General features: G+C 37.4%; 1 protein-coding gene across 1 annotated transcript in view; it reads left to right on the forward strand.

Annotated features, from left to right (window-relative positions):
* SYT14 (synaptotagmin 14) overlaps positions 1–27,170 on the forward strand; it is a 192,968-nt gene that overhangs the window by 120,297 nt on the left and 45,501 nt on the right. Inside the window, exons 5-6 of the mRNA XM_043485253.1 lie at positions 2,805–3,076; positions 7,937–8,386. Coding sequence (XP_043341188.1) covers positions 2,805–3,076; positions 7,937–8,386 — 722 coding nt within the window. The remainder of the gene's footprint in view (positions 1–2,804; positions 3,077–7,936; positions 8,387–27,170) is intronic.

Consider the following 27,170-nt stretch of genomic DNA (forward strand, 5'->3'; position numbering starts at 1 on the left):
TTACAGTTTTTAGTGTAAAGGTATTTCACTTCTTTGGTTAAATTTATTCCTTGGTGCATGCTCATGCATGCTCAGCTGCTCAGTTGTGTCTGACTCTTTGCGACTTTATGGATGGTAGCCCACTAGGCTCCTCTGTCCATGGGAATTTCTAGGCAAGAATACTGGAGAGGGTTGCTGTTTCCTTCTTCAGGGTATCTTCCCAACCCAGGGGTCGAATGTATGTCTCATGTGTCTCCTGCATTAGCAGGTGGATCCTTTACATGCAGTTGTAATTAGGATTCTTCCCCTAACTTATTTTTATGATAATTCATGTGAGTTGATAAAAACACAACTGATTTTTTACATCAATTTTGTATCTAGCAGCTTTACTGATTATGTTTATTAGTTCTAAAAGGTTTTTTTTTTTTGGTGGACTCTTTATGGTTTTCTATATATAATATGTCATCGCCAATAGAGATAGTTTTACTTCTTCCTTTCCAATTTGGATGTCTTTTTTTTCTTGCCTAATTTCTATGGCTAGGACTTCAAGTACCATGCTGAATAAAAGTAACAAGAGTCAGAATCCTTGTCTTGTTCCCAGTCCTTTTTTTTTTTTTTTTTTAATTTGTTGAGTGGCATCTACTCTTTTCCATATAGATGGAATTTCCAATTTGATGCCTTCTGGTTAAGCCAGTTATGGTAATCACATCTCCCCTACCACAGATGGGTTTAGAAATAGACATGTGACCCAGTTCTGTCCAGTGAGACTTGGGGTATTATGGGATAATGTGCTATTAGTAAGAGACTTCTGGAAAAGATCATCTCTCTTTTTTAAAAAATTAAGATAAAGGAAAAGATGGTATGCTGATTCTTAGAACTACTGTGTTGGGAATTTTTTAATTGACTTCATGTTATAGTAAATATTTAGTTATTACAATTCAATTTATAATTCAATGACTGGTTACATAGACATTTTTAAAGGGAGAGAAGATGTCAGTTTAAAAACAGTCAGTAGAAAATATATTTAGAAACAAAAGAAAATTCAGATATCAAGTTTGGGGGTTTTTTGTTTTGGAGACAGTGGGTGGGTGGGGGTTGACTGTGCCATGCAGCATGTGGTATCTTAGTTCCTTGACCAGGGATTGATCCCATGCCCCCTGCAGTGGAAGCTTGGAGTCTCAACCACTGGACCACCAAGGAAGTCCTTGTTTTTGTGTGGTGTTTTTTTTTTCTAAACAAATAGGGATATATTTGTCTCAGACATCAAGAAGTTTTGGAGGTAGCTACTTAGTGATTCTTCAGATGCTTCTTCATCATCCTTAGTTTTCATTCTCAGGCTTGTTGCTTCGTGGTTATGAGTACTACACCTCTAAAGCAGGAGAAAGGGGAAAGGCCAGTGGGCAAAAGGGACATGCAAGTTAAGTCTGCTGCTTTCTCAGGAAAACAGTAGCTTTCCTGGAAGCCCCATGCTGAAATCTGCTTTATTGTGTTTTGTTGGCTACTACTTCCAATCTGTCTCCTCAAATTTAGTTTCAACTTAAGTCATTAATTTTTGTACGTTGTGTTTATTTCCTAGCACTGGTATGTTAGACTCACTAGGTGAGACATTTAATTTCTTTTTCCAAAATTAGGATTTCTGGTCAAATATGTAAATCTGTGCTAAGTTCATGCGGATCAGTATTTTTATTTGAACCAGACATCATGGTAATTTTTAAATGAGTTTTATAGTTCTTATGTAAAGTTTTTCTATCTTAGCAAGAAGCTTTTCTCTCTTAGCAAGAATAGAAGACCTGTTGAACATTTCTCCATTATAAGAATTACAAACGACCTTTTTTCCAGAGTTCCTTTCAAGAAAGGAGACAGTCCATCAAAGGAAAAACTGAGCCATGTTTAAGTTTTATATCTGATATTATGTCCAGGAATTATTTGCACAAGATTTAGCTATCCCTGAGTTGTATGGTGAATTCTGTTTCCTAACATATCCTCCTGTCCCCACCTCTGTCCTGTTCACAGAAATGCTTATTCTGTTATTTAGGTAAATCATTAAAGTAAAAATTAAAAATTTAAGAGAGGAAAAAATGTGGGGTTGAAGACGCCTACTATAGACAAAGTAGAGTGGACTTTAGGAGTCCTGATGCAGGATGTGGTGGAGCAGGGAGTGACCCCTTTTTAAAGGAGACAGGCTGGAATGCAGGCTTCAGACTTTGCTGGTGGGTGTGGGCCACAGTCCATGGGGTTGCAGAGTCGGACACGACTGAGTGCCTAAGCACAGCACAGGAGGAGTTAGGCCTCGACTCACAGTGCTCTGCATTTCAGGATTCTGGATCTGGGATAGACAGGAAAAAATAGATTCCAGTGCTGCTGGGTGAATGCTAGTTTAAGTTCATCTCAGTAATTGAAGGAAACAAATGAGGTTTATATTTGTTTTACCTACCATATTTTTACCTACTGTGACTGGAGATGTCACGGATCACAAGGGAACAGTTGAAGTCTGTATGCTTTAGGATTGTTTTGAAAGACAGACCTATATAAATCATTGATTTCACTAGTATTTATCACTGTCCCATTTTTATAATATGAAACAGGGTGTCTCGGTACGTAACTTTTATTTTTCGTGATCTTATGCAGGAGAGGATTGGGAAACCAGATTATTTGATTTCTGCATCTGAACCAGGGAAGAAGAAAACCCATTAGTAAATCTAGTAACCACCTTGCCACAAAATTTTAATCCAGTTTTTTTTGTTGTTGTTATTTACAATTATTGTGGACTGTACTGCATGTTGAGGCTAATTGGAAACAGTGACCAGATTCTTAATCATTATCAGGAAACTGCATTCAGAGAATGAGAAGAACACCCCCACTGGATGAATTGCAGCCACCACCATATCAGGATGACAGTGGTTCTCCCCACCTCTCATGTACACCCTCAGAAATTGGGGACAGTAAATGTGAATTTTCCCACTGCAGCAACAGTCCAAGATGCTCATATAACAAGTGTCCAAGTGAAGGAAGCGCAGGTCACGAAATAGAAAGCTTTCATAACAAAGGATATGAAGAAGATGTTCCGAGTGACAGCACTGCAGTCCTGAGCCCTGAAGTAAGTAAAAGCACGCAGAATACTCAAAACTAATGTTGTTTGGAAGGTAATAACCCTGTGCTTCTCCTCCTGGTCAGAAGGTTTTCTCACTATCGTGTCCTTTGTGGCTTATGGTTTCTATTTTTATCCAGCAGACCTTTCAGGGCTGTCCCAACCGTGCTGCAACTCCCCCTCAAAAAAAAAGGAACGGATTGATAAAACTGAGAGCAATATGCAAGATACTGAAAAGTATCTTCCCCGACATTTCAACTTCTGTTGGAGTTTAAAAAACTTTTGTTCAGCATATTACATAAAATATTCTGGAATTACCCATTTCTTTTATGTTAAGGTTCCTATTTGTGTTTGTGTTTATTTTTTAACCTACTGAATTTAGATATTTTTACTATTGGGAGGTTGCCCTTTAATGGTTTACAAGCCTTACAGAATATTGTTTGCATTTTCACTCTCTGGAATATGGGAGGGATAAGTGATGCTCAGCTTTACTATGAAGTTTGAACTCATGGCATCATGCATTCAGAGTGATTGGTTGGTTGTGCTTTAAGATTTCCTTTTTGTGGAGCAGAAAATGTGAAAACAGCAATAGAAATAGGTGTGTTATACTTTCGAAGTCTTTCCATGTTCTAAAAAGCATTTGTTTTGATCTTCCTATGATGATGGAAACTGTAAAGGTAATCTAGAGGTTTTCATAAGGCAGTATTTACTTGCTTCTAGATTGCAAGTTTTTACAAGTTTTGTCCCATACAACATTTCATTATACTGCAGGGTGTCAGTGTTCTTACTAGGTGAATTTTTATCTGTTGCCAAAATAAGATAATGAAAGTAGAGCTCTAAATACAATTTCCTTAAGTTTTTTCTTACATAAAAATTTCTAAGGACACTTTTTATCTGTTACTACTTTTCTACTATTTCTAATATTATTATTATATAGTATCTAAAATTCTACATTGGTAGTATTAGTTTAATATAGCAGTAGTTCATGATTTTCCAAAAAGAATATTTCTCCATGTTCTTTACCTGAGCAAATTTGTGGTAACTATTTTGTAGACTTGGAAACCAAATATCTAGCCAAGAAGTTAACAGTGAAGCCTGCATTGTGGAACTAACAACGATTGGTAATAGCGATCACCAATCGTCCTAGGAATTTTGCTGTAATTTTTACACAGTCAGCTCATTTAATTCTAAGAACATCACCTTCAGGAAGTTGTTATTTGCATTTTAGAAAAGAAAGCATTAAAACTGGGAGAATTAAGCAGTTTGACCAGGATAAGGAGATCTTAAATGATAGAACTGTAATTCAAACCCAGGTGTACCTGACTGTGAAAACAGTGCTCTAAAAAGCTTTGCTACATTGCTCCTCTTCACCTGAATCATAGTGTGGGAAATTACTCTGAAGCATTGGTACCCTCCAAGTACACCTCCAGGCAAGCAATCCCAGAGGACTCACAGACCGAATTAAGATGCTCAGATTACCCTGGTGCGTGTTATGTGTGAGTGCGTGTACGTATGTGTGTGTGTGTGTGTGTGTGTGTGTGTGTGTGAAGCTATTTCAGATATAAAGCAAGAAGTAAGAGGAGCAAGAGAAGGTAGGAGAACACACTTAGGATAGGATACCAGTAAGTACAGGCGGCAGGACCACACCGTGTGAATCCCGGTGTACATGATGTCCTTATGTCCAGTCTTACTGTTTCTGCTCTGTTAGCATTCCCTAATTATGGCATGTTAACAGGGACGGAAGTTGAGATTTGAACCAGGGTTCCCAGGACTATGCTGGTTTTACGGGAGACATGCAGGGGAAGGTCCTCCTGGCCACCATAGAAACTTACAGTTAGTCTACTAGACACAGATTTTATCTGCATTTCCCAGAGGTGACTTCATCATAGCTTAGGCTTTCTGTCCCTTTCCATAGCTAATAGTCATTTGTTCTATCCTATTTTCTGTTTATTCTGTCTTGAGCATATCTTGCAAGTGATTAATTTAGTTATTATCTATATTTACCACATCTTCTGAATTCTGCTTGTGTCTCTCAAGTTACTTCCTTACCTGTTATCTGTAGTTAACAGAGCCTGTGAGTTTTGCCCATATTTCAGAAGCTTGCTTTCTTATGAGGAGTCTCCCCTATCCTGCTTGTATTTATGTCTTCTGCCGCAAAACTGAATATATTCAAACTACAGCAAATGCATGTCACCTGAATACTTCAGTGCTGCTAGCAGTTAGTATGAAACTGATTCTTGTGTCTTTTCCAGTTTATTTTGCTTACCACCATTCCTTTAATAGATATTATTTATCAACTAGAAAATTCTTACCTTCCTGTTGGTTTAGTCCAGGATCCAGCTCTCTTAGAGCCATTCTATCTCCGTACAGAGTTGAACTGGGAGAGGACCAAGGAGGAATCACAAGGTTTCCCAGGCAAGGAGTTCATTAACTGTGTTGATAACCTGTTGCTAGCTAAAGATTAGTCACAACTCTGGCTCAGAACCTTGAAAAGAGGAGTTGTTTTCTAATTACCCATTTGTAGAATACAAATAGTAGCTTTTATCTCTAAAGGTACCACCCTGTTAACCCTCAGTTTCATGACAACTCTCAGAATGCCCAGGGGGAAAAGAAAATAGGAAGACACCAAGAGAAACAAAATTCAGAAATAGCTTTCTGGGACCTTATAAACATTTTTATTGCCTTGACAATCTTAGCTGTCATGACACTAGTTTAGAAAATATTTAATCAAAAAATAAATTAATGTAATCATCTATAATTATGAAGTGGCATGCATTAAAACGTCTTGCTCTAAACTGTAAGTGTAACAGAGTAAGAATGTTTTTATATCGATCTAATCATATTGCATAAAACACTGAGTTTCCCTATGAGAGTTTGTTCCTGTTCCTAAAGAATTCTCCTTCACTTGCCATCTTTTCTTCCATACGTGATAGCAGTTGGATCATCATAGGTAGACACGGAGATTTATAAGGTCAAAGACTTGTGTCTTTTTGATTCTCTGCTGCATCCTGCCACTTAAAATACAGCCAGGCTCATAGTAGGTGCAATAGTTAGGTACATGTTAAGGTCCTATTGGGCTTCCCAGGTGGCTCAGTAGAAAAGAATCTACCTGCCAATGCAGGAGGTGCGGGTTCCATCCCTGGGTCAGGAAGATCCCCTGGAGAAGAAAATGGCAACCCACTCCAGTATTCTTCCCTGGGAAATCCCATGGACAGAAAAACCTGGCAGGCTACAGTCCAGGGAGTTGCACAATGTCAGACTCAACCGAGTGACTAAACAACAAAGGTCCTAAAACAAGGAGACAAATACAACATCAAATACAAAGCCATGGAAGATTGCCTTTCATTTGACCATTCAACAACATCATCCATCAGCCCAGTTCATGCTTTTTAGTCACTGTCATTCCCTAGGGTGTTGACCTAATCTACATGGTCCAAGCTGCCCACACATCCTCTGTGTGTATCTGCTTTTGGGAAGAGTGACAGAGAAAGAGAGTGCAGAGTGGGTGGTTTCTTCTGCAGACCCGATCTGGATGGTTTATACAGAACTCTGTCTCTTTCCCACTGGTTGGAGCAGAGTTACATAGCCACATCAGCTATCAGTCAGTTCAGTCACTCAGTCATGTCCGACTCTTTGCGACGCCATGAACCGCAGCACGCCACGCCCGCCTGTCCATCACCAAGTCCCGGAGTCCACCCAAACCCATGTCCATCAAGTCAGTGATGCCATCCAGCCATCTCATCTTCTGTTGTCCCCTTCTCCTCCTGCCCTCAATCTTTCCCAGCATCAGGGTCTTTTCAAATGAGTCAGCTCTTTGCATCAGGTGGCCAAAGTATTGGAATTTCAGTTTCAACATCAGTCCTTCCAATGAACACCCAGGACTGATCTCCTTTAGGATGGACTGGTTGGATCTCCTTGCAGTCCAAGAGACTCTCAAGAGTCTTCTCCAACACCACAGTTCAAAAGCATCAATTCTTCGGCGCTCAGCTTTCTTACAGTCCAACTCTCACATCCATACATGACCACTGGAAAAACCATAGCCTTGACCAGACAGACCTTTGTTGACAAAGTAATGTCTCTGCTTTTTAATATGCTATCTAGGTTGATCATAACTTTCCTTCCAAGGAGTAAGCGTCTTTTAATTTCATGGCTGCAGTCACCATCTGCAGTGATTTTGGAGCCCAAAAAAATAAAGTCTGACATTGTTTCCACTGTCTCCCCATCTTAGTATTAAAAATAATATATACTTTGAAATTCTAGTTAAAAATTGAAATAGTGTGTGTGTTATGGAAAATAAACATTTGGCTTTAAATATTTTGAGGCTTTTGTGTTTATACTTTCATATTTCACCTTTCCATTGGCTTTCAAGTGTAAATATGTTAACATTCTAATACAGGTGGGGCATTTGGGGACACATCTGAAATTGGAACCAAATTTTTCAATAGCATTATTCTTGTATTTATGTTCTCTTTCTCTCCAACTTGATATTGAGCTGTCAGTTGTATTGTTTATAATGTTAAAAATTTAGCTTCTTTTTTTTTTTTCACAAAAAGAACAGAGATACACATTGAAATATATATTTTCCAATTTCTCACGATGAAAACACACAGCCAACTTTCTCAAAATGGTAATGGTGATTATTCCATGTCTTTATTTTATTTATTAAGTTTTTGAGTTTAACTTACGTTATTCTGCTTCCATAGAGTAACTTTTGATTGTAGTTGGCTGTTGATTATTATTACTTTCCTTATGATAGCAAATCAAAACAGTTTTCATATCACCCTTCTAAAGAAATACCAGGTACTTATTTACATGCTGAATTAAATAATGGAGTTAAAAACTGAAAACATTTAAATTTGCTTTTCTTAGGATGTGTCAGCTCAAGGATCATCTTCACAGCTTCCTAAACCTTTTGATCCTGAGCCAGAAGCTAAATATGGCACCCTGGATGTGACTTTTGACTATGACTCACAAGAACAGAAGCTTCTGGTAACAGTGACAGGTGTCACAGATATCCCAACATATAACAGGACAGGTGGCAACTCATGGCAAGTACACCTTGTTCTTCTACCTATAAAGAAACAGAGAGCAAAAACCAGCATCCAGAGAGGACCATGCCCTGTCTTCACAGAAACATTCAGATTTAATCATGTTGAATCTGAGATGATTGGAAATTATGCAGTTCGGTTTAGACTGTATGGTATACACCGCATGAAAAAAGAAAAGATTGTGGGGGAAAAGATTTTTTATTTAACAAAATTGAATCTTCAAGGGAAAATGTCATTACCTGTGATATTGGAACCTTCTTACAATCATTCTGTGAGTATCTGCTCAAATAGCCCAAATACAGTTTATGTCATGGTATTATAATATACACAATTTTTAAAATCTATGATCAACCCACCAACTTTCTCAGCCTATTTTTTCCCATGGTAATCATACCTACAAAATTTCTAAGTCCTAGATAGGTAGGTATAACTTTTTCTCATCTATAAAAGTTGCCCTTGAAGATTATATATGATTTATTTTATGTGTTTTATGTTCACAGAGCCTGACCTGATGTCTTACATATTTATTCCTTCATTAAACATGTATTGGATGATTCCTTATGACATCATCTGAATTCTTTAGAGAATTTATTGTTTTCTTTCCATGTTAAATCTAGGTTGATATGTTAACAACTAGCCCCATATCTTATTTGATATACTATAGAAATTATTTGTTCTTACAGAATATATGCGGCTGCCTCGGTCATAACTGATTGTCTTTCCAGAACAGCTGTGAAATTATCTTTAAGGGTTCAAAAAAACCTTGCCCTTGTTATACTTTCTACTTTTTTTTTTAAACAAAGATTTTTATGGTGTTTCTGGGAGAATATTTGTGTTTAGTCCTTTTCTCTTTTTTCCTCCAGGTTCTGATCACATACCCTGTCTGTCTGTCTGTCTCTCTTCGTATTTTAAACTAAATTGCCACAAGGCATTGTAGGTCACAGGAGAGCTGCACAATTTGTTTAAACCAGGAAGATATACTGTGCCACATAGCTATTTAGATTATGAGAAAATCCATGATATGCTATAAATAGAAACTTTGAATTATATTTAGTCCTCTTACAATTGAATAAGAAGTATTTTTACCCATAAGTACACAGGTTTGGAATAAATCTGTGTATTAAAATGAAAGTATACTATTTTAGAGTTGTTTCTAAGCTTTTAAATGTCAAGCGTTAAGTCCAGGATTAGTCTAGTTGAACTTCTGCCAGGCAGCATTTGATCTCATAGGACCTTCATCCCCAATAGAGCCATACCTTTTCAACTAGGTGATTTCAGCATTTTTAAAAACCAAAAGGTGATAATTTAGTATATCTCTGTGGGTTTTTAAGATAATATTTATCTTTTATTGGGTAAATTGATAGCTTGTTTTCACTTTAAATTTTAGTATTACTGTAGATGCCAGCAGTTTATCAGAAGGGAGCAAGGGAAAAAATGCAAGCACTATTTCAGAGGGGAAAAGATAACTTTTTAATAAAATTAAATATTCTGTAATTCTTAATGTGACTTTTTAAACTTTCTCATTATTTGGTTGAGTGGTTACTAGTTAATCTGTGGAAAATGCATTCTTATATATAGAAATACCTGATTTATATTAGAAGAGAATGCCTGTACCATCAAGAGGTATGTATTTTGTGTTTCTTTATTTGCTTTGATTTTTCTGTTCCCAATTCTGTATTAATTATATACTTTTCACAAAGAAAATGAAGCCATACAAAATAATATGGTTTTAACATGTTTATTTTCCTCTGGCCATACTAAATGATTTCTGTACACACCTCCATTACATGTATTGGCCTAAATTTAATTCTATATTTCTGTATTTCTGACAACCAGTACAATTAATTTCTGTGGAGTGTTCACAAAAAGAAAAAAGTGCTAAGTAGATAGCATCTAAGACATAACGTTTAAATCTGAAGAAAACTTACCTTCTGCTCTTAGAGAATTTTTTCTCTGCGTTGCCATGCTTCTCAAAGTCTCTGCTGCTTCTTAAAGTCTGTGCCTGTGTTGAATTGTTACTCTCTGTCTTCTTTTTTTCTCCACCTGCTCGAAATCTCATTGCTTGTTTTTGGCTTCTGTGCCAAAAAGAGCTAGTGTTTGACAATTGCGAGGTTAAGACTCCAAATTCTGTCTATCAGTTTTCTTGTCATAAAAATAAAAGACTAAAAGAATGTATACATTCTGGCTGTTCTCTAGTGTTAATGTTCTCTTTGCTGAAGTTCTGATATTAATTGTATAAAGAAATCATGTGATTGTAGATCACCTAGGTGATTTTAGCTCCACTTTTGTAACATATAATAATATATGAGTGAGAGGTACTTTCATAATTAAACATTTATTCTTAGAGCCTTTGAATAATTTCTTCTTCTTGTTAAAGAATATTATTAGCCTTTTGGCAAGGGAAAGTTCTAATCTAGTCAAAAAATTTACAAACTTTGGTTAAAGCATATTTGAAGCTTAATTACAGTTCATGTCCGTGAGTAATAATACAAAATTAGAATTCTGCATGAAGAATTTAGTTTTATAGCTAATTTTTCAGAAACTGATCCAAACAATACATTGAGAGAAAAATGACCAGTATCACCAAACTCACTTTCTGAGAAGTAAGCCCTGAGTTTCCTTGAGGGTAAGATTTAAGTTTAACATTAAGCTAAGTATATAATTTGATCAGTGAACAATAGAAAATATACGAAGGGTTAAAAAGCATGTGTTCTTCCTACTAACTAGTTGGGTGCGTTTGGATAAATTATCTAATAATTTTGGGTATCAGGTTTCTTGTCAGTAAAATGAGAGAATTAAAAGAAATGATCTCTAGGGTTCTACCCATCACTATGTTCTCTGATTCTACTAATATATATTGGGGGGGGGGCGGGAAGTTAATGATTTTTAGGCGAGTTTTGTATGCTTAGTATGTGATGTTTGATTGTGGACATTTATTTTGTTTTCTCACTTCTTCATGATTTTTCAGCAACCTTCTTATGTCTGAGGAAGTCCCAACTAATACTCCCCCGTCCCTCAGTTAAGCTGTGTAATTCACTTTCCCAGTCTCACTGGTAGCTAGGGCAGGAATCATGTTAACTAGATGCTCCACTCATACTCACCTCCAAGAAACCTCGGCACAAACCGAACAGAGAAGCAGATGCTGACTCAGTTTGTGTTCTCATGAGGCTGATGGTGGAGGAACCTGACATCGAGTCAGTAGTAATTCTGAAGTAGTTCTGCTATTGCAGAAATTGTACTGGTGCTGAACAATGTTAAGTAACAATTGCAGAAAAGACAAGACCTTGGCATTCAAGTGCGCAGTAGGAGCAGTAGCCGATTTCCTCCCCAGCTCAGTTCTGCAGTATGGTTTTAGATTTTGCTCTTGAGGAGCTTAGCCATAAGCCTGGTTCTCTCGTCACCCCAGTCCCTTTAATAAATTGCTGTTTCACTTAGAGTTAGCTTCCAGTGATTTCAAATAAGAACCCTGACTGGAAACTTTGACGTAGCCACATGGTGTAGTATTTACTTGCAATTGTCATTTCTAAAGCTATACTCAATAGTTAGAGTTTTGCTAGTTACCCTTCCTACCATGGTGTGAAAGTGAAAGTGTTAGTTGCTCAGCTGTGTCTGACTCTTTGCAGCCCCACAGACTGTAGCCTGCCAAGCTACTCTGTCCATGGAATTGTCCAGGCAAGGATACTGGAGTGGGTTGCCATTCCCTTCTCCAGGGGATCTTCCTGACCCAGGGATTGAACCCAGGTCTCCTGCATTGCAGGCAGATTCTTTACCATTTGAGTCGCCAGGGAAGCGCACCATGGTGTATCCCTCTCATAATTTGAACTTACCTCTTACTCTCAACTTGTTTATATGACATTCTTTCCTTGTGGCTCAGTTGGTAAAGAATCCACCTTCAATGCGGGAGAGCTGAGTTCAGTTCCTGGGTTGGGAAGATCTCTTGGAGAAGGGAAAGGATACCCACTCCAGAATTCTGGCCTGGAGAATTCCCAGTCCATGGGGTCACAAAGAGTCAGACATGCCTGAGTGACTTTCACTTTCCTTGTGTATTAATATAACCCCAGTAACTTTCTTCACATGCATTTTTGGTACTGTATAGTAATCTCTCTATTACAGTTGTCTGAAATAGCTTCTTCCCTTTTCTCCCCTGAAGTTTTATTTCTTATTCAACTTATTAAATTTCTTAATAATATTATATGTATTCATTATGATTTATTAATAATTAGACTTTATTCTTTCTTTCATAAATATGCATCCCTTCCTATACAGACAGTACTTAGTTAGTATAATCTATGCACAGTGGGAGACCTAGGTTTGATCCCTGGATTGAGAAGACCCCCTGGAGGAGGGCATGGCAACCCACTCCAGTATTCTTGCCTGGAGAATCCCCATAGACAGAGGAGCCGGGTGGGCTACTGTCCATGGGGTCACAAAGAGTTGGACACAACTGAGCGTCTAAGCACAGCAGTGGGCAGCTGAGACGGAATAAAAGGTAAAGACACTGGAGATGGACCAGCTGGTCAAAGGAGACCAGGTTCTTGGATGGGTTATCCCCATGAGAGTCATAAAAGATGGTGGCAGAAGTTGAAGTATAAAATAGGATTGAATCAAGGATTGTGATTCTCAAGAAACAGAGAGAAAATGATCAGGGAGTGAAGAGGAAATGTCTTGGACAGAATAACTATGAAGACAAAATGACGTGCTCCTTAAAGGAAAATTGTTGTTCTTTTCCATGATTTTAGAGGAACAGTGTTTGCAAAAGCAGCAGAAAACTTTGCTGCCTGACTCTGAGGCACTTTAGGTATGAGAGAATAACCAGGGTGAAAAGACTGTAGAGAATAATACGCTCTCAAGGAAGAATTAGAATTCAGTTAAACGTGTTGAGGATTCAGAGAAGAAACTCAAGTTCTGGAGGAGTTTATCATAAATCGGGAGTGCCCGAAGGCACAGTGAGGAGATCCTGAAGAGGAGGAGCATGATGGAACTTCGTGTTGGCAAGGAAGTGCCAAGAATACGTGAGTATATTGGGTTGGCCATAAAGTTCATGCGGGTTTACGGAAAACCGCAAACCAACTTTTTGACCAACCCAATAGAATGAATGTTAAAGTAAAAGAGATGGCAGTATCATCAGGGGTTTGCCTTCATTTACATCCGGGAGCTGGTGATGGACAGGGAAGCCTGGCGGGCTGCAGTCCATGGAGTTGCAAAGAGTCGGACACGACTGAGCAACTGAACTGAACTGACACTATACCAAAATGTCATTCCCAATCATAATTTGATGAGCTAGTCCTGTTGGAGCTCAGATGGTCAAGAGTCTGCCTGCAATGCAGGAGACCCGGGTTTGATCCCTGAGTCGGGAGGATCCCCTGGAGAAGGAAATGGCAACCCACTCCAGTACTCTTGCCTGGAAAATCCCATGGATGGAGGAGCCTGGCAGGCTACAGTCCATGGGGTTCTAAATAGTCAGACACAACTGAGCGACTTCACTTAATCATAATTTGAGTCTGTTTAAATCTCAAATTTCCTTAAAAGTCTAATTTAAATACAATCTTTATGAAAATTTATTAGATTATTTCCAATATAATTTAAATTAGTTGATCTTTCTATCTAGAATCAAATATTCTAGTACTGGCTGTTATTGTTGTGTAGTCATTAAGCCATGTCCGACTCTGTGACCCCATGGACTGTAGCTCACTAGGGCCCTCTGCCCATGGGATTTCCCAGGCAGGAATGCTAGAGTGGGTTGCCATTTCCTTCTGCAGGGGATCTTCCCAATCCAGGGATCAAACCTGGGTCTCCCACATTGGCACACAGATTCTTTACCACTGACCCACCAAGTAAGCCCACCCGTACTGATTACTGCTATATAAATGTTGAATGGATGGATGGGTGAGTAGGTGCATATGTTGTATAATATTTCTCAATTATTGCCCCTATTGCTGATTTTTGCAGCTAGTCCTGTGTTTTCTTGTTCTCTAACTTATTTTATATCTTCCTTCTAGAATTAAACACTTGGAGAATAGATACTCCTGTTTTCCTTATTTGACATTTTTCATACATCCTAGAACATAGGTGAAATTGATTCATTTACATGTTTGGCTAAACCGAATCATTTTAAAAGTCTTACCGAGTTCTGTATAACATTATTCCCTGATAGGTATCAGCTCACTTGTTTACTCACTCAGTCATATCCAACACTTGAGACCCCGTGGACTGTAGCCCACCAGGCTCCTCCATCTATGGGATTTCCCAGGCCAGAATCCTGGAGTGGGTTGCCGTTCCCTTCTGCAGAGGATCTGTCTGACCAAGGGATTGAACCTGTGTCTCTTGCATTGCCAGGTGGATTCTTTACCACTGAGCCCCCAGGGAAGCCCAGTAGTATGCTTTAAACAGCTGTATTAGGAATATTTTGTGACCTGGAATTCAATAAATATGCACCTCAGGGTAATTAATAGAAACATAGCAGGAATTATTTTATTTTTAAATCATGATTGGCTAATTAGGGACATAAATACTTATATAATTTCTCATTCAGGAGTGTAATGCCACAGTGTCCTAAGAATGATCAGCTTTCCTCATGACTGACTTATTTTAGACCCTTGTATTTTCAGCCTTTAATTTGTATTATCCCTGTGTCTCAAGAACAACCTCTCTTTATACTAATGGATTGAATTAGTTTGATATTTGTACTATTATTTTTAAGAGAGATGAATTACTGCTTACACTTTATATCTGAAATGTGTGTTCCTCTAAGAATCATACTTGAGTCTCTATTAGCAAATAACTTTTAAAGCTTATACCTGAAATTAACACAACACTGTTAATCAACTATATACTCCAATATAAAATTTTAAAAAAATTTTAAACTTCACCAATTTTCATATTCACTACAAGTAACACACTACCATTGTCAATAAAAACCTTCATTTTCTCAACATAGATTACACTTCTTTACCATAAAGTAATTTAAAATAAATACTTCATGATAAACTAATGATCCCAGTTAAAAATTTCTGCTTCAAGGAGAAAGTTGCATGTATGCAATTCAGTTCTCTAGATACTAACAGTAATGTGAGTCATGGCTCACTTTAGTATAAAACTAAATAGCTATAGGCCTATTTAGAGACAGTTATTCAAAGAGAAAGGCTTTCCCTGATAGGTAGGTCAGTTGGTAAAGAATCCGCCTGCAATGCAGGAACCCCAGTTTGATTCCTGGGTTGGGAAGACCCGCTGAAGAAGGGATAGGCTACCCACTCCACTATTCTTGGGCTTCCCATGTGGCCCAGCTGGTGAAGAATTTGCCTGCAGTGTGGGAGACCTGGGTTCAATCCCTGGAATGGGAAGATCCTGGAGAAAGAAAAGGCTACCCACTCCAGTATTCTGGCCTGGAGAATTCCATGAACTGTATAGTCCATAGGGTTGCAAGAGTTGGACATGACTGAGCGACTTTCACTTTCACATTCAAAGAGAAAGTAAGTGAGCATATATTATCAGTAGAGAGCAGTAACCCTAGTCTTGCACGAAGAATTGTTAATCAGATAAATCTTTCAGTGAAAAAGAGAAGCTAAAGTACAGCATAAATGGAAGCTTTTTGTTTAAATCAAAGTCTTATTTTAAATGTTAAGTTTAAACTTAGTTTAAAAAGAAATCAAGTTTAAATATTAAGTCTCAAGAAATTTTGAACATGCAGAAAAATTGAGTGAGAGAAACTGAAATTCCAGTGACTAAAATCGTTGTTTTTTAATATCTACTGTGGGAAATGAAAAGCATGAAGCATCTTAGCTGGGATTCATTTAGTTGAACCATCCAAGTGCTAAATAAACTATAAACTACCGAGAACCAACTCATACTTCATTCCTGTTTTTGTATTATTTTTTCAAATATAAGCTAGAAAAGTAAAGTTTGTCCTTGAGGCCTTCCCTTTACAAACAAAAGAAATACCAAACAGAAGCAATATTTTATTTTTTTCCTAGTCATTCTCCTCATTGTGTTAATGTGAAACAGCAGGGCAGTATCTAATGGGCAAATGTGAATCAAAACCAAAATCCTTAATTCTAGGATTTCCACATTTAAGGTCGTGACAGATATTTTAGTAGGTTCTTCACTGGAAAAAAAATATTAAAGTGCTAGATACTAATTTTGAATAATTATAGACACACAAATATATTTTATAAAAAACCAGTACTAATTAAAAAAAAAACTGTACTAATGATATTGTTTAAAGTATTTTCATCTGGATTCATATTATTCCTAATGCTTCTTCCAAAAGAGTTGTGGTTTTTATCTGCTGTGAAATTTATTTTGAGTTTGACAGGGTTTGGGCTTCCCTGATAACTCAATTGGTAAAGAATCTGCCTGCAGTGCAGGAGACCCTGGTTCGATTCCTGGGTTGGAAAGATCCCCTGGAGAAGGGAAGGGCTACCCACTCCAGTATTCTGGCCTGGAGAATTCCATGGACTGTATAGTTCATGGCGTTGCAAAGAGTCAGACATGTCTGAGCGACTTTCACTGACAGGGTTTAATGATGCTTTTCCAAGGTAATGGCTATTTAGGCATACAGGGGGAATCTAAAGAGAACTGATAAATACTAATTACAAAAGCATTTTTCTGAAATTTAATTTTAAAAAAGCAGTTTACGTTTGATGCATTTATATTCTTAGAGTGACGTATGAACTTAAGAAATACTGCATTCAGGTTCAGGACAGGCTCATGCTGATGCTAAGTCCCTCAGTCGTGTCTGACTCTCTGTGACCGGGCTCCTCTAACCATGGGATTTTCCAGTTAAGAATACTGGACTGGTTACTATTTCCTACTCCAGGTGGTCTTCCCGACCCAGGATTGAAACCCATGTCTCTTGCATCTCCTGCATTGGCAGGCAAATTCTTTACCACTAGCACCATCTTACTCTGAAATAAAATTCATATTCTTAATTTATTTTAATCATTCTGCTATTATTTATTGTTTTATAGTTTAAAGATACTCTCTGGTCTTACAAAAACAATGACTTTTGTATCTTAGACCTAGAGTTGTTAACATAGGCCGTATCTTACCTAGTAACAGCGTTCACTTTATAGTCTGTCACTTATTGATGATTCATACTAATTATATTCTTTTGTAGCAGAGAAAAGCTAGTAGAGATAACTGGAACTGAAGACTTAAGTCTGGCACACACAGAGTTTTAATTATCTCATGTTATAAATCAAAGTATGTAATTCGTATTCTCAAAGTGATATGTCTCAATACATCCACATTCTACAGTAAAAAAGTAAACTGATCAAACTTTAATTTGGTTCATTTTTAAAGAAACATAATACCATTTAGTTGATGGAAAATAGCATGTGTTTTAAGTACGTTTTTCATATTAGATTATTGGGGGGGACATATTTTTCTTTGAAATGAAAGCTGTCATTGTTCCTTAAGCTATATTCAAGTTCTAAAACTGTATTCTTTATACTAGCTCATTTGTGGTTTGTTATAAAAAGTTTAAGAATTACTGGATATCATGTTGATGTTTGGCAGAAAACAACAAAACTCTATAAAGCATTATCCTTCAATTAAAAAATAAATTATAGAAAAAGAATTACTGGATAGTGGAAACTTACAGTTTTAATGCTGAAATTGTTAGATTTTCAAGATCAAGTTTATATTTGCATTTAAGATGGTTGATACAGCATAGGGATTAAGAACATAGAGATTATGAGGTCCCTAGAACACGTCTTAGTTCCCCACTTCTTCCTAACTGTGTGTTCTTAGATGAATATTCAACCTCTATGTGCCTCATTTTTTTCATTTGTAAACAGGGATGATTTAAAAAAAAAAGTTATCCATATAAAGAACATCATCTGGCCCAGAGTAGGAACTTTTAAATGTTAAAAAATTAAAGAACATTAGACAAATTTTAGCTAACGCTGTTTAAAAATTTATTACATTGTGTTTTTCAAGTTTCAGAATCAGAAGGAACGTTGCAATCAGGAAGAGAGGAGAGTAGAAGTGCTTTGATCCAACAATACAGAGTGCTTAGTCCAACAATGCAAGTAACTAGGAAAATACTCTTTTTAGGAACCAAATATAATTCAAGCCTTGAATGTTTTTCAGATACAACTTTTTAGAAATATATTTTGAGCAATTATTAAGAACTCTGAATTATAAATATTACTTAAAGAAGTGCAGGCACATAGAGTAATTTATTACTTTAGCAAAACTTGCAAGGCAGTTTTAGGCAAGTTTATTTTGGGATAACAAACCCTGAAACTTTCAGTGCCTTATGCACAACAGAGGTTTCTTCTCACTTGCGCTGCATGTCCATTTTGGGTCAGTTTTGGCGCTATTCTGCGTTGTCTTCATTCTGGGGTCCAAACTGATAGGGGAGGTGCTTCCTGAAACTTTGCTGGTTGTCAGAGGACGCAGCAAACTAATCCTTATCTTTTAAAGCTTCTGCCCAAAATTGACATGCTACTTCCATTGACAGTTCAGTTGTCTAAAGCGAAGGTGGGCAAACTTTTTCTGTAAAGCACCAGAAAGTTAACTTTGTTTAGGCTGCACAGGCCACAACATATGGTCTCAGTCACGTATTCTTTTTATTCTTTAACCCTTACTTAATTTTCTTCCAGTTCTACTGAGATACAGTTGATATACAGCACTTTATCAGTTTAAGATGTACAGCATTTTGAGTTGACTCACATAAATACATCATAAAGTGATTATCTCAATAAGTTTAGTGAATGTCATCTTGTATATATACAAAATTAAAGAAATAGAAAAATTATCTTTTCCTTGTGATGTCTGTGGCTGCTTTTGCACTACAACAGTGGATTGCATAGTTGTGACTGAGATCATATGGCTTGTGAAGAAAAAATTATTTACTATCTGGCTCTTTACAGAAAAATTTTGCTGACCCATTAGTCAGAAGATAGAATTGAGAAGAAATTTCCAGAAATAAAGAAGAAAAAAAAGAATAGATAAAATAGACATAAATGCAAAAAAAAATTAAGAGACTTAGACAATATAAGAGGATTTAACATATAACTAAAAGGTGATTCATTTTTTAAAAAAATACAGAGGAGAGAAGAGGACGCTGTATTAAAATGCAAGAAAATTTGCCAGAGCTGAAGTACTTGAATGTCCAAATAAAGAGCCTGCACAAGCAGTGAGAATGTCCAGACTTGGACACATCATTGTGAAATTTCAGACCATCAAGGGAAGATCCTAAAAGGGCCCAGGTAACATAGAAACGAATGAGGATCAGAATGACGTCAGACTTCCCAACTGCAATGCTCGATGCTGGAAACTTAAGGCTTCAAAATGGCAAAAGAATAATGTTTATTGTTTTCTTAAATCCTCATCATAACCCCATTATGAGTATTATTATTTGTCCCCATTTTACCAATGAGAAAAAGGTACGTCAGTGACTTTGACTACCCCGAAGTCACTGTGTTACATTGCTTAGCGATCTGCGATTATTCCCAACCTTTTCTACTTTCTTTCCTGTGCTTCAGAGGATATGCCTCTCAAATTCCCTAGAGTTCTGAATGCTAATCAGGTTCTCCCAATTAGATGCATTCATGCATGATTTGCAAGGTGGAAGTGAGACAGAGGCCATCTTCCTGCTGCAGGCAGGCAAGTTCAAGGGAAGATGTTTTTTTTCCCCCTCTGGCAACATTCTAATAGCTAGTTTTTGGCTTCGTGGATGCTAAGGAGTAATTGTAATGGCAGTGATGACTTCCTGATCCCTTAATGAAGCTAAAATAGTTATGTTTTTCAACTCATGCTGTATCTCCCCACCTTTTTGGTAAATGTAATAGATCCTTTGGTGAGTCAGTTTTTCTGTGTTCTAAGGAGTCATTCCTGCAGGACCGGCCTGGACTCTGCTCCTCCAGCTCTCCCTGCTGTTCTGTAAGCACCTAACTTAACTGAATTAAATCTCTTTCTTCTTAAAATACCTGAAGTGATTTCTTTTTCCTTCACTGAGCCCTGACTGACACAGGTCACAGCAAAGGTCACAGTGTTAATGTTAGAAAAGGAGATCTCAGATTTTAAATTTAAAATCTCAGGTTTTAAAAATTTTATCTAAGTAGTCCATGCCTTACAAGGACACTGTCAGTTATAACTAGGGTTTAATTCTAGTTAAAATACTTTGACTTATAATCTCTGAAAATAGTTACATTAGTACAAGAAGTTAAAACAAAGAACATTCATTTACTTTCAACTTGAATGGTGTGTCCATGTGCTAGGACAGTTTTAAGTACTTGCCGTCATTTAATCCTCACAATTACCCTTGAAGATAGATAGTAGGTACTATTAGCCCCAATTTATAGCAAGCAGGCATAATAGGTTAACTGAACTTCCTAGGGTCACACAGTAAATTGCAGAGTAGGAACTTCAGTTCATTGCTCCACAGTCTGTGTTTTTAGTTACTCTGTACTTTACCATTTGTTGTGGTTGTTCAGTCACTGGGTTCTCTCTGACTCTTTGTGTCCCCACGGACTTCAACATGCCAGGCTCCTCTGTCCTTCACTGTCTCCCGGATTTTGCTCAAATTCATGTCCATTGAGTCAGTGGTACCATCTAACCGTCTCATCATCTGCCGCCCTCTTTTCCTTTTGCCTTTAATCTTTCCCAGCACCAGGGTCTTTTCCAGTGAGTCAGCTCTTCACGTCAGGTGGCCAAAGTATTGGAGCTTCAGCTTTAGCATCAGTCCTTCCCATAAATATTCAGGGTTCCTTTCCTTTAGGATTGACTGGTGTGATGTCCTTGTAGTCCACAGAACTCTCAAGAGTCTTCTCCAGCACCACAATTTGAAAGCATCAGTTCTTCAGTGCTCAGCCTCTTTTGTGGTCCACATCTGTACATGACTACTGGAAAAACCAAAGCTTTGACTATACAGACCTTTGTCAGCAAAGTGATCTCTCTAGTTTCTAATATGCTAGGTTTGTTATAGCTCTCCTTCCAAGGAGAAAGCATCTTTTAATTTTATGGCTACAGTAACCATTCGTAGTGATTTTAGAGCCCCCCAAAATAAAATCTTTCACTGCTTCTACTTTTTCCCCTTCTATTTGCTGTGAAATAATGGGACCAGATGCCATGATCTTAGTTTTTTGAATGTTGAATTTCAAACCAGCTTTTTTAGTCTCCTCTTTCACCTTCATCAAGAGGCTCTTTAGTTCTTCTTCACTTTCTGTCGTTAGAGTGGTATCATCGGCATGTCTGAGGTTGTTGATGTTATTCTTGGCAGTCTTGATTCCAGCTTGTGATTTGTCCAGCCTGGTATTTTGCATGCTGTACTCTGCATAGAAGTTAAATAAGCAGGGTGACAATATACAGCCTTTTCATATTCCTTTCCCAATTTTGAATCAGTTGGTTGTTCCCTGTCCAGTTCTAACTATTGTTTCTTGACCCACATACAGGTTTCTCTGGAAAAAAGTAAAGTGGTCTGGTACTCCCATTTCTTGAAGAATATTCCCCAGTTTCTTGTGATCTAGTCAAAGGCTTTAGAGTAGTCAATGAAGCAGAAGTAGATGTTTTTCTGGAACTCACTTGCTTTCTCCATGACTCAGCGAATGTTAACAATTTGATCTCTGGTTTCTCTGCCTGTTTGAAACTTTATCATTATATAAGACTAAATTTTACCTAGAAGATGGTTAGATTTGTCTATGAGTGTTGATAGACCTACTTTAAATTATGAATGTCTTTACTCTCATGAAATTTGTTTTTATTAGATGTAATAATCTCTCAGAATCCCTAAATGTCAAGATTGTAATTTTTAGAAAAAATATATATAATGTAAAATAGATCCAGAAATGAAAACTAAAAATGCTTGTTAATAATTAACACTGGTGTCCTGCTGAGAATATATCATAACCACAATGATTTCATGAAAAAGTGCTGGATTCTCTCATTGTTACTGTGTACCATTTCTTTTCAAACTTTGTTCCTTTGGAACTGCCAGATTTCTTGGATATTTCTCATCATTTACTTCTGAGTCTTTTACAATCCTGTACCCTCAGTTCAGTTCAGTTCAGTTCAGTCGCTCAGTCATGTCCACTTCTTTGCGACCCTATGAATCGCAGCACGCCAGGCCTCACTGTCCATCACCAACTCCCGGAGTTTACTCAAACTCATGTCCATTAAGTCAGTGATGCCATCCAGCCATCTCATCCTCTGTCGTCCCCTTCTCCTCCTGCCCCCAATCCCTCCCAGCATCAGGGTCTTTTCCAATGAGTCAATCCTTTGCATCAGGTGGCCAAAGTACTGGAGTTTCAGCTTCAGCATCAGTCCTTCCAAAGTACACCCAGGACTGATCTCCTTTAGGATGGACTGGTTGGATCTCCTTGCAGTCTAAGGGACTCTCAAGAGTCTTCTCCAACACCACAGTTCAAAAGCATCAATTCTTCGGCGCTCAGCTTTCTTCACAGACCAACTCTCACATCCATACATGACCACTGGAAAAACCATAGCCTTGACTAGACAGACCTTTGTTGGCAAAGTAATGTCTCTGCTTTTTAATATGCGATCTAGGTTGGTCATAACTTTCCTTCCAAGAAGTAAGCATCTTTTAATTTCATGGCTGCAATCACCATCTGCCGTGATTTTGGAGCCCAAAAAAATAAAGTCGGACACTGTTTCCACTCTCTCCCCATCTGTTTCCCATGAAGTGATGGGACCAGATGCCATGATCTTAGTTTTCTGAATGTTGAGTTTTAAACCAACTTTTTCACTCTCCTCTTTCACCCTAGAATGAATTATAAAATGTTATTTCATTATCAATCCCAAAATTTCACAACTCAGAGCAGTTTAGCAGTTTACTAAATTGTGTTAGCCTCAACAAGAGAGACTAGAAATGTAAATGTTCGGAATTTTAGTCTTCATGGTGAGAGGTGAGCTCTCCAAGCAAGAAATAAAAAGATGGAGAATGACTGTTGAGTGGACAACTGACAGTATTCACTGTGGCTTACAACCAGGAGTTTTGGTAGCTGACTTTAAGTTTATATGTTCATGAGTTCATTTTGGAAGAATATGTGTCAAATGATATTTTTCTCCTTCAAATTTCTCCCCTCTTTCCAAGTATGCAGTATTACATATTTAAAATCTGGTGATCAGATCATGTATATAGCCACTAATTATTTTCAAAGTGACTATATAAATGTAGTTTATATACTAAACAGCTGTCTTATACTGTTAAAGCAAGCAAAAATTTATCCCTCGTATAAAATACTTCTTCCCTTCCCCCTAATTGTTTTCATCTTCTTTTAACAAGAATTTAGACTTTTTAACCTTTGAGTTTGTTTCATATTTTTATGTACATATTATAAATGCCACTCCAAAAAAATGAATGTTTAAAATGCAAAATTAAAATCTAAAATATTTATTATGAAGCAAATCAAATACATAACCCTCTTCTCAATAAGTCCTGTAGATTAAAAGCAGAATTTCTCAGAGTGAGATCTAACAGTCATTCTTATCAATTTGGGGGCTCAACACCAGGTCCACCAAACCAGAATCACTGGGAAGCAGCCTAGTAATCTTTATTTTAAACAAATTCCCCAAGTGGTCATTAACTACATTAAAGTTTGAAGACCACTTATATAGAAAATATTAATAATAAGATACATAAGGTGTTTACTTTAGAGTCAGTTCAGAGGATACATTATTTTTTTGTATTTCGTCAGATCTCTTCATCTTTTATTATTGTCTTTGGTTTCCTTTTCAAATATTTAGCAGTGTACGTTCTTTGGGCATTCAAAAAATAATTCAGGGGAGTAGAATTACAACAAAATGTAAGTGAAATGATAGTAAAAATATGAAGAGAGGGTATCTTTTTGGAAAATCCCACACTTTGATTTCATTAACTGAAGTACCCATGAGGAGCCAGTGATTACACTGAGTAAATATTTGCGTCAGTTAAGATTCTGTCGGTTGCAAGAGAATGCAACAAACTCAAAATGGCTTGAGCAGTAAGGGAACACTCAGGTAGTAGGTGTGTCTTCAGGCATGGCTTCATCCAGTGACGTAGTTGCCACTAAGGTCCTAGTTTCTTTCTCTTTCTACTTCCCTACCCAGTCTGTGTTCCATGTGTCAACTTCATAGTCAGTTTTCTCTAGCAGCTCTCTTCCTGTGTCTCACTAGGCTCCATGCCCTCTCAGAACCAGTCACTATGGCTGCAATGATGGGCTTTAACCCACACTAAAACCCATTAGTTTTAACCCTAGAGCTGAGTGATGGGTCACTTCCCAAACCACACTGGATAAGAAATGAGAAAGAGTACATTCACTGCTGGAAGGAAGTGTTGAATGGATGCTAGGGAGATAACATAATGTTTATTTAAATTCCTTGAAAATGAAATTCACTAAAACTTCAGTGATTGAACATAACATTGGTGGAATCCTGTTTCAGAAGCTTTGATAATACCTCAGAATTAGGCATACTTTTCTGTGCATTGCTTCAGGAGTCTTGAGTTCTGTGTTTCACACAGTTGATGTCTTTCTGACATGCTTAATTGGCGATGAACTAAATTCTGAAAATCGTCATTCTCAATTCTGAATCCATTAGTTCAAAATCATCAACACAAAAAGTTTTAAATACTTGTAAAGAGAATTAGATTTTTATAAATTATTTTGAGGTAGGCCAGAACAGGAGGAAATACTGTTATGCATACCAGTAAGTATTAAGTTTCATTGACTTTGATTTCTTTTAAAACTTTGTATTTCAGGTATATTATAAAATATTAAAATTATTTATCTCCTTGACTCATTAGAAGCTTGACATAGTTTGAGAACAGAAAAAGATAAGAAACATTTTAAAGGGAATTAAAGACCTTATGGCCATAAGAAAAATTGTTTTACCAAAAATATTTACCATATATAAAACCTAGAATATTATAGATTAGATTTTCTTTGGATTCAGTTTACTTAAAGTTTATTGTGGCACTGAAGATACTATACCTAAATTTTCAGAAATTGACAAATTTAGCATTTCCTGGGTTTCAGTGGTCTTTTAGGAACGTAAGTTTTGTAAAATACGCCAAGGACCTCGTAACTGTCTTCAAGGCCGTCTTTATACTGTAGTCCCACCTGGACAATCCTGAAATTCAGACTGTAAAGTTACATAGGTAGAGAATGAAAATAGCATTAAAAATTTTTTGTTCCAAAATAGGACACATTGTGATGAAGTAAAATAAAAGGCATTGCTATTTCTATTAACATTTCATTTCCTGGGAACTACTTTGAATGCTCTATGAGGATATGTACAAAAACAACAGTAATAACATCATGTGAAATAACTCTGATAGCTTGGGAATTCATTATGAAGTTCCATTAAGACTCTCAGAAATATCCTTCTATGTTCATATTTTAATGAACATATAAATCTTATTTTGCTATTTCATTTGTCACTAAATTATTCATAATATTCAATTTTGAATCAGAACTAATCTTCAAATAGTCTGTTTTGTGGCACAAGAGAATTGTTATTACCATTTTGAAATTTAAGAAAGGAAATTTGAAGTTCAAGGTGTTTATGCACTTAAACTGAAATCATCATTGTTCTAATGCCTTAGTGATGAATGTCTTTAAGATTTTAATTTGTGTAAAGTAGTTACACATTACCTGGGACTCAGTAAGCCCTCAGTAAATATTAGCTATGCCAATATCATCATCATCATCACTACATTACTACTATTATCAGCCACTACTATTTTCACCTTTTACCTATTTTTTGCATAAGAATAGTTTAATTTGGTTTTCTTTTGGTAGCAGCCCACAGTTCATTATATTCACAGTTCATTTGGTTCCTGTTAACTTTCTACGTGGATAATTTTTTTTTCAAGTTTTCCCTTTTGATATGGATAGTCTCACTAATACAGAAACGTTGTTCAATTGCCCAGCCGTGTCCGAGTCTTTGTGACCCCATGCCCTGGCAGCACGCCAGGCCTCGCTGTCCCTCACCGTCTCCTGGAGCTTGCCCAAGCTTATGTCCATTGCATCAGTGATGGCATCCAGCCATCTCATCCTCTGATGGCCTCTTCTCCTGCCCTCAATCTTTCCCAGCATCAGGGACTTTCCAGTGAGTCAGCTGTTCACATCAGGTGACCAATACACTGGAGCTTCAGCTTCAGCATCAGTCCTTCTTTCCGTGTCATATCTTTTTGTCTTTTTATTCAGTTTATGAGATTCTCATGGCAAGTATACTGGGGTGGTTTGTCGTTCCCTCGTCTCGTGGATTACATTTTTGTCAGAACTCTCCACTGTGACCCATCCATCTTTGGTGGCCCTACCTGGCATAGCTCATGGCTTCGTTGAGTTACACAAGCCCCTTCGCCAGAACAAGGCAATGATCCATGAAGGGAATATACAAGTAGGACTTGTTATAAAATATGAAAGAAAAAGTAAATTTTGAAGCTTTAATTTTACACTCGTACCATAAAAACTGTCCTAAATATCTTACATGGCTCTTTCATAGATATAAGACATAAAATATTTATTCTGTTAATATGTATGTATATGTACATATTTACATTTGTATATGTTTCTGTGTCTATATATTAAAAGTTGTGCGTTCACACAGAGAACCAATTCCAGTTCAACACAGCAGGGTTCATTCTAATTTGTAACTACCTTCTTTGACACTGAGAAGGCTTCTACTGTCCTTGATGCACTAATGTGATCAGTCCCTTTGTGTGTAACCTGTATCCATTGCAGCCATCACGTCCTCCATATTCTCACCCTCCTCCCCAAACTCGGGCTCCAAATCCCTGTGTGTCCTCCTCCTGCGGAGAAGCTCTTACTGTCCTCGACCTCGGACACCCCTACCAATCTGCACCCTCACCCCACCAGTGCGTGGACGACCTCTCAGCATCCGAGGCTTGGCTGTGACACCCCCACACTACATCACCCGTCTGTGGAAACAGCCTCCTTACCCTGTTTGGGATCCGACAGTCCCTACTGACCCATCCTATGAATGGGTGCCTTCCCCCTACTAAGTCTCTGATAACCCGTCTGTTTTACTCCTCAGTGGCCTCAGCAGGACGGCTTCCTGACCCTGCCCAGGGGCTCTGCACCCCAGGC

Source organism: Cervus canadensis, chromosome 13, assembly GCF_019320065.1.
Source record: "Cervus canadensis isolate Bull #8, Minnesota chromosome 13, ASM1932006v1, whole genome shotgun sequence".
In the NCBI taxonomy this organism is placed as follows: domain Eukaryota; kingdom Metazoa; phylum Chordata; class Mammalia; order Artiodactyla; family Cervidae; genus Cervus; species Cervus canadensis.